The 8,154-nt window shown below is 41.6% G+C and overlaps 1 protein-coding gene across 2 annotated transcripts; it reads left to right on the forward strand.

Annotated features, from left to right (window-relative positions):
- Positions 1 to 266: 266 nt before the first annotated feature.
- On the forward strand, positions 267 to 6,812 carry LOC109744733 (LRR receptor kinase BAK1). 2 transcript variants are annotated; one of them, XM_020303880.4, is made up of 11 exons: positions 267 to 581; positions 1,929 to 2,061; positions 2,138 to 2,209; positions 2,651 to 2,794; positions 3,926 to 3,997; positions 4,103 to 4,174; positions 4,289 to 4,398; positions 4,969 to 5,103; positions 5,182 to 5,523; positions 5,693 to 6,087; positions 6,329 to 6,812. In XM_020303880.4, the coding sequence occupies exons 1-11, from the start codon at positions 506 to 508 to the stop codon at positions 6,641 to 6,643; spliced, it is 1,866 nt and encodes a 621-aa protein (XP_020159469.1). In that variant the 5' UTR covers positions 267 to 505; the 3' UTR covers positions 6,644 to 6,812. The 2 variants fall into 2 exon arrangements, with proteins under 2 accessions (XP_020159469.1, XP_073359430.1); XM_073503329.1 differs by having other exon boundaries at positions 306 to 581; positions 678 to 2,061.
- The last annotated feature ends 1,342 nt before the right edge of the window (positions 6,813 to 8,154 follow it).

Genomic DNA, 8,154 nt, shown 5'->3' on the forward strand with positions numbered 1-8,154 from the left:
AAACCATGTGTCTCATCTATATACCAATATAAAAGACCCAAAGGGGCAGATCCAATTTATCTCGGCCATCAAATCATGTCGATCCAACGATCTAGACTGTTTCAATGTCGAGCGCTCGACACATTTAGCGTACTGTTAATTTCATGCTAAAAATAATGCTAATCATATAATAACACGTAAATAATATCATACTTAATATCCGGACGCACTTAATATACTTTCAAATTAAAGTGCAATGCATGTACACTGACCAGTAGCTTAAGCAACCGTGATAAGAAAGGAGACGAACCTCAAAAAAAAAAAAACAAGTCGCCGAAAAGAGCAGAGCAGAGCAGAGCAGAGGAGAGGGTTCGGTTCGGGGCTTCGGGCCGAGGAGATCGAAGCGGACGGGAGGAGGGCAAAAAGCTGCGCCCCGAATCTTCGCCTCTGTCGCAAAAAGGCTTGGCCTCTGCGGGGAGTGGAATGCGCGGCGGCGGCTGCTGCTGTGGGATCTAGGGCGGCGGCAATGGGGGCGCCGCCGTGGGCGATCTGGGCGCTGCTGCTGCTTCACCAGGCCGCGCGCGTGCTTGCAAACACGGAAGGTCTGCTTTGCTTTGCTGGTTTGCTTCCGTTGGAGGTTCTCGAGGCTGGGGTTTTGCTCTTGGTCGAGCAAATTTAAATCTGCTGCTTCAATCCAGGGCACACAATCAATTTGGGGCGATTTTGACCGGAAATCGGAGCGGATCATCGTCGCTCGTTTGCTGTGGTTTTGACATGATTTTATATTTATACTGCGTCACAAAACCCGACAATGCTTGGGGCTGGGATCTCTGCTTTGCGTTTTGCTTCAGAGGGCTACTAATAATAGGCTTGCGTTAGTTTGCTCTGCGTATGTTGCCCCATGACCATGAATATGATGGCTTATGTGCCCATCTATCTGCCTTGCCAACGTTAGTCCAGTCGTGGTCGTGGTTGTTAGGGTTGATTAGGACGTTTCTACGATGTGGTTTTCTTGTTAGATTTTTGTTTGTTTGTTTTTGGAAGCGTCTTCTTGTTAGATTTAAACTCGTGGTTTGCTTACTTGTGCCCGCGTTGATACACTTCCAGTTGGTTTGCTTACTCCTGTGAATTGTTCGTCGCCTGCGGTTTGCTTGAGCCTGATTGGTGTACTCTGGGGTTGATTAGGATATCCCACTGTGCACTTTTGTTGTTGCCTCAGGGTGCTTTTACGTTCCCAGTTCAAAATGATGTTGCTCTTCTGGGTTTCAATCGGTCAAAGTTGATGGTCATTGGGCAATTCTCTTGTACCAAATTCTGTTTTTTCACCTAACCAGTTGTGTTGTTGAACGTTTTGATACTGTATGTGGCTCTTTCTATAAGCTAGAGGGCGTCTTTCAAGTCGCAAGCCTGAACCGGAAGGCTAAATCACCTGAAGCCTGATGGTGATTGCTTGTTCGACATTGCACTAGAAACCTCAACAGCCACAAAGTTGGCACTGCAGCTTTCGTTACTTATGCCATCTGTTGATACTTATGTGTCTCTCATGTGCTGTTTATTTGCTCTTTGGTATAAAACATATTATGCTATTTTTTTTCCCACACAATATAACGTTACTAAATACCAAAGGTCAATGTAATGAAAAATCTACAACACAGCAGACTTATGATGGTAGAGCTGTCAGATTCAAGATGAGCACGAAGGGAATGCAAGCTGGCCTTTTCGTTCTGTTTATTTGTGTATGATATAACCTGGTGATTGGCCCCCATGAAAAATCATATATTCAATCTACACAAGGAATATTAGGTGCTAATTGTGCTAATGCATGCTGTAACTGGGGTCATGTTGCTCCTCTTGGGATGACATGATTATCTCATTTTTTGTAGGATGTACTGATTATTTGTCAGTTAAATTTTATGTAGGAATTATTCATTTCTCACTATTATTTACAGGTGATGCATTGCATAGCCTAAGAACTAACTTAAATGATCCCAATAATGTGCTACAAAGTTGGGATCCAACTCTGGTCAATCCGTGCACTTGGTTTCATGTTACTTGCAACAACGACAACAGCGTTATCAGAGTGTAGGTCCACCTTTTTCTCTACTATGCAGATACACCTGTACTGTATTTCATACTGAAGTTTATGTGCATTTTTCAGTGATCTTGGAAATGCTGCATTATTTGGTACTTTGGTGCCACAGCTTGGTCAGCTAAAAAACTTGCAATACCTGTAAGCTATCCTCTTTTTGCCAAGTGCCTGCATACATGCCATACTTGCTGATACCTGCAAATGGTGGAAGAGTTTGTCAGCGTTCTGATCTTCCAACCCAGGCGAAAATATAACATATATGGATGCATTAAAACAGATATTCTATTTGAAATGTTCATTTCCTTCACCACATAGTGTATTGTTGTTGGAATGTAAGTAGGGTTAGATCATCACAATGTCTACTTACTGTACCACATTGTACTAGATAATGGGAAAAGAAATAGTAAAGTTGGACTATTGATCATGATGATAGTAACTTAGATTAGTGCATGCAAGGGTGTTACATATAAGGCTGGTGCCGTCAATCTAATTATTGTAATGCGCCAGTGATCACCTACTTTTGGGTCTTGGCCCATAATTATTTTTATACAACTTAGTAACAGTTTTAATTTTGTGCTGCAGGGAGCTCTACAGTAATAACATCACTGGCACAATACCTAGCGAACTTGGAAACCTCACAAACTTGATCAGTTTGGATTTGTACTTAAACAACTTCACTGGTCCAATACCCGATTCATTGGGGAACCTATTGAAGCTACGATTCCTGTATGATCCCTTCATTTGCCTCATTATAGATAACACGATGTTATAGTAGGGATATTTTTGCTGTCATGCTAGACTCACATACATAGTCATTTACTTGATATTTTAACCATGTTCGTGCCAAGATGGCTATTAGGATTTTGTGAGATCACTTGTTTAAATACATTTTAGCTGTTCAATATTTAAGTAATCTGATCATTCTGAAAAATGCACATGTGCAGATTTTGTATGTATTGTAACACGAGGTACTTAGCTCTACTGGGCCAAAATGAGATGCTTTCTGATTTGCCTGGGTAGAGTTACAATTATGGCAGCATAAAACCTCGTGTTTAGAATTATCTAGTGTAGCCATGCAGTTTGATTCAACCATTTGAAGCAACAACTTACGTGTTGCCATTGCAAGTGTAAAACACCAACAACTAAAAGGCTGAAAAATGGGGGGAAATGTACTGTGTGTACCCCTTGTAGGATTTTTTAAAATTTTGATTTATGTTTGCCTGATTTGGTCTTTGCTGTGAATTTTTGTGCACATTATATTTGTGCTCTTTGCTCTTTTCCAGGCAACGAGTAGTTTGCCACTTGGCATTCCTTTTATGTTTCTTATTAAGACAAAATATCCAGTGGAAACCATGTTACGGTAGAAATCGGGGAAAACCATGTAAACACTATGTCTCAAACTTTATAAAAATCATGAAAAAGAATACAGTATGTTGGGGAGTTGATGTTCTATTAACGTGTAAGATTTCAAGTTCAAATCAAATTCATTTAGGAGGTATGAAAACAAATTACTTTCAGCATTCAATACTGACAAAACTACACCATCAATATTCATGTATATATATTTTTCTTACCTCCCATATAATATGAGTTTGAACTTCAAATTTTACATGTTAACAGAACATCACCTTTCTAACATAGCATTTTTTTAAATATTTTTTGAAAACTTCTTACGTCTCAGCGGAGTGTTCATTTTATTTGGTTTCCATCGGATTCTTCTCGCTTCTTATGGCATCTATCTTGTTGTTAAGTTATTAAAATAGAAACTTTGGTCAAGACTCAACCACTGTGTTAATTTTCCCTATAGCACTCTCCAGGTGATACTAATTCGTGCATTTTCCTTATATATGAGCATAGGCGTCTTAACAACAACAGTCTTTCGGGCACAATTCCTAAATCTTTAACTGCTATTACTGCTCTCCAAGTTCTGTAAGTATTTGTCTTCTTATGCTACATCCTTTTCTTCAGCATAACCTTTGGTACAAACTAGGATGCGTCTAATTAACAAAAGCTGAATATTTCTAATAATCATAGGGATTTGTCAAATAATAAGCTGTCCGGAGAAGTTCCATCAACCGGTTCATTTTCATTATTCACCCCTATCAGGTAAAGCTAGCATGTTAGTTGATAAATTCAGTTTTCTTTGCCTTGACGCTGCTTCAATTCACACTTGTTTATTTTGCAGTTATGCCAACAATTCACATTTGTTTATCATTTCAGTTTTGGCAACAACCCTGCCTTATGCGGTCCTGGGACTTCAAAACCTTGCCCCGGCGCTCCTCCCTTCTCCCCACCTCCATATAACCCTCCAACCCCTGAGCAATCACCAGGTGATTTATGCATAATTACGGATTGGCTATTAAGTTCATGTATACCTTCCATTGCAATAAGACCGCTGCAATGTTCTTTCATTGATGTAACATCCCAGATGGGATGAGACTATGAGAGTAGTCCAGAAACAAGTAAAATGTTCTAGAGGCTGGAGTCGATACTGCTGTCGATATTGAATGCATTTTTTGGACTTCCTTGTTTCCTACCTTTATGGTGGAGATTATCTGGTGCTTCATGTGCTACCAACGCACAGCATGATAAATCAGCATGAAAACTTCTGGTTTTTTAACAATGATACAAGATCTCATGGCACACCTCCACCCCCTATCAGTGGAAAAATGTTCAAGTAGCTGCTACTGTCACTGCCTGTGTGGCCTCCTAGTGCTGCTTCCACTACTGATTGCATCTTTGTTAGCTAATTCATGTCCATGGTGTGACCTGTTTTCTGGCTTGGTTCTCTTATTTGTTGTCATCCTATTCTGGAACATTGCTTGGCAACACACGATTTTATTTAGCCCACAGATACTTAACAAGGTATGGAATTGATGGTTTTGTTCTCATTCGTTCAGGAAGTAGTTCCTCTAGTACTGGAGCAATTGCTGGTGGAGTGGCTGCTGGTGCTGCCTTGCTATTTGCTATTCCTGCAATTGGTTTTGCATACTGGCGCCGCAGGAAACCGCAAGAGCATTTCTTTGATGTACCTGGTAAGCATTCAGTAGCAGCCAGCATGAGGAAAATTACTTGTAAGATGACAGTAGCCTGAAATTTCTTATGTGATACAGCCGAGGAGGATCCAGAGGTCCATCTTGGTCAGCTTAAAAGATTTTCACTAAGAGAATTACAAGTTGCTACGGATACCTTCAGCAATAAGAACATTCTTGGAAGAGGTGGATTTGGCAAGGTCTACAAAGGGAGACTAACAGATGGTACGCTAGTAGCTGTCAAGAGACTGAAGGAGGAGAGGACACCTGGTGGGGAGCTACAATTTCAAACAGAAGTTGAGATGATTAGTATGGCTGTACACAGAAACTTATTGCGTCTTCGTGGATTCTGTATGACACCAACAGAAAGGTTGCTTGTGTATCCATACATGGCTAATGGAAGTGTTGCATCACGTCTAAGAGGTACTTTGCCCTGTTTCTCCACTTTTCCTTGTATATTTCAGATCGTTGTAAGTCTTAATATAATGTACTCCGTCTGTAAATAAATATAAGACGTTTTAGGTCACCATTTGTTTACAGAGGTAGTAGAATATAATTCTAAAGAATATATTTAACTGGCTTATATTTTTAGAACGAGGGCCAGCTGAACCGCCACTGGATTGGCAAACGAGAAGAAGAATTGCATTGGGTTCTGCCAGGGGCCTCTCCTATTTACATGATCACTGTGATCCAAAGATCATCCATCGTGATGTGAAAGCTGCAAATATTTTATTAGATGAAGACTTTGAAGCTGTAGTGGGGGATTTTGGTTTGGCCAAACTAATGGATTACAAGGATACCCATGTAACAACTGCTGTGCGTGGAACAATTGGGCATATTGCACCAGAATATCTTTCAACAGGAAAATCCTCAGAGAAAACTGATGTATTCGGTTATGGAATTATGCTTTTGGAGCTTATTACAGGACAGCGTGCCTTTGATCTTGCTCGCCTTGCCAATGACGACGATGTCATGCTACTTGACTGGGTAATTAACTAGTGAGATTTCCTTGGTTCAAATAGCTAGCCAGGTTCATAATGCTTTATGTACAAACTTATTCTAAACAAAAAAAGTGATTAACAGAGCTTTAGCAAGGCTTCTGTTTGATGTTTACATCATTAACAGAGTTAAGTATGTGTAGAGGGGCAGTCCTAAAACATTCTTCCGTTTGGTTGTAGGGAGCTGCCTTATTGTCATCCCCTTTTTTTTGTTGATTTTACTTGTGCAGGTGAAAGGATTGCTCAAGGAGAGAAGGTTGGAGATGTTGGTGGATCCAGACCTACAGACCAACTACATCGATGTTGAGGTGGAATCGCTGATCCAGGTTGCGCTCCTTTGCACACAGGGCTCCCCCACAGAGCGCCCGAAGATGTCGGAAGTGGTAAGGATGCTCGAAGGCGATGGTCTTGCGGAGAGATGGGATGAGTGGCAAAAGGTGGAAGTCTCACGGCAGGAGGTAGAGCTGGTTTCTCATCGAAACTCTGAGTGGATCGTCGATTCCACTGACAACCTCCACGCAGTTGAGCTATCAGGGCCAAGGTGATGGTGGCTGCTGCTAAATTAGGTCTCGTATTTTGTAGAAGAAAGAGCATGTGCATGAACCATCCTAGTGCGATCCCCCATTTGTTCATATCAGCCAATGGAAAAAATGTTGCGGCAGCCACAATATATTTTTATGTACTTGTAATGATGCCTTTGGAAGTTGGAACCGATATTCTCCTGCTGACCAAATGCTGCAGCAAGGAATGGATCTGACAAGTCATGGGTCAGGTGGTGATTGGTTGGATCTGTGTCTATTGTACTACTGACAAGTGATATCTAACTAGCGTGTAGTACTACCTTGTCAAATACGAGGATGGAAGAACTTACCAAGTCGTGTATTATTCTCCTATAAATGCCCCCTACCATCCCCTCAGAAAACTTGTTTGTTCGTTTGGCTCCTTAGGGCATGAACTATGGTGGCATATAGATACATATATGCCCCATGAGAAAAGAAAAAAAATATCAAAAAATAGGTCAAGGCAACTACATTGATCTTTTTCTCTCCAACGGAAGCTACTACTAGTGGGTCTCATCAACGAATAAAAAAAAAAGACTAGCACATATGCATCTCTATTCTCTATTTCAACTTTTTTTTTATCTTTTTACATCGGACCACACTTTTTCTTCTCAAACAACCGCCTTCTGCAGAGGATCCCGCTTCCCCATCTGAACCTACTTTTTCTGACATCCGATCCTACATGACATACGGGGCATGACCTTGGGGCTATGCATTGGTCATGTTAGTGTTGCGCCTAACCGGCAGGGCTCTTACCCACGACGTAGATAGGCGCTTTTGACATTCTGCCTTCCATGGTTGTCGGACTCCATGCTAGCGTGGCACCAGTGCCACGCATCAATCGTTAGGTGTGTCTACCGCAATGCGTCAAATATTTAGTTGAGTTAAGGCGCAAGAATATATTGCCAGATAGGCCAAATAATATGGCCCGCATAACAAAGACATTAATGTGCCACATGGATAGACATGTTACATCGTAGTGTTGGATACTTCTTTTCGTAAGGTCCGTTAATTTCCTTCGTAAGGTGCGTTAATTTCCTTTGTAAGGGCATCTCCAACGGCAACTCGCAAAAAACCTCCCGCATCCGTCCGGGGACTAGTAGGACGGGGGGGGGGGGGGGGACTAGTCCGCGGACACAGAAGCGGGAGGACGCCATTCAACGCTAGTCGCATACATTTTGACAACAACTAAAATCAACTAGACGAAATTTGTGCAAACACGGCCATATTTCATATAAACATGGCGGATTTCATATAAAAAAGCCGGATTTTCATATAAACATGAGGTGTTTCAGTACATTTACATCAAAGGTGCTAGTCAGGCTCTTGAGGTATAATTAATACCTTATCTAAATCGCCACCCGCGGATCCCTTTGTCTTCCTCATGTCCAGCAGTCCGATCACCGGACTGCCGGGAGCCCCGGAGGTATATGCTTCAGCGCAAAGGAAAACTCGTTTCCCCACCACTCATCAGAGTGGAACCCCCGGCTGATGCT

Source organism: Aegilops tauschii, chromosome 7 (genome assembly GCF_002575655.3).
Source record: "Aegilops tauschii subsp. strangulata cultivar AL8/78 chromosome 7, Aet v6.0, whole genome shotgun sequence".
Taxonomy (NCBI): Eukaryota; Viridiplantae; Streptophyta; class Magnoliopsida; order Poales; family Poaceae; genus Aegilops; species Aegilops tauschii.

Excerpts from the sequence above, each read along its gene's own strand:
- LOC109744733 (XM_073503329.1), top strand. The coding sequence starts at position 1,841 with ATGATTATCTCATTTTTTGTAGGATGTACTGATTATTTGTCAGTTAAA. Across the intron at positions 2,795-3,925 it reads CTATTGAAGCTACGATTCCT|GCGTCTTAACAACAACAGTC; the intron begins GTATGATCCCTT and ends ATATGAGCATAG. Across the intron at positions 5,524-5,692 it reads TGTTGCATCACGTCTAAGAG|AACGAGGGCCAGCTGAACCG; the intron begins GTACTTTGCCCT and ends TTATATTTTTAG.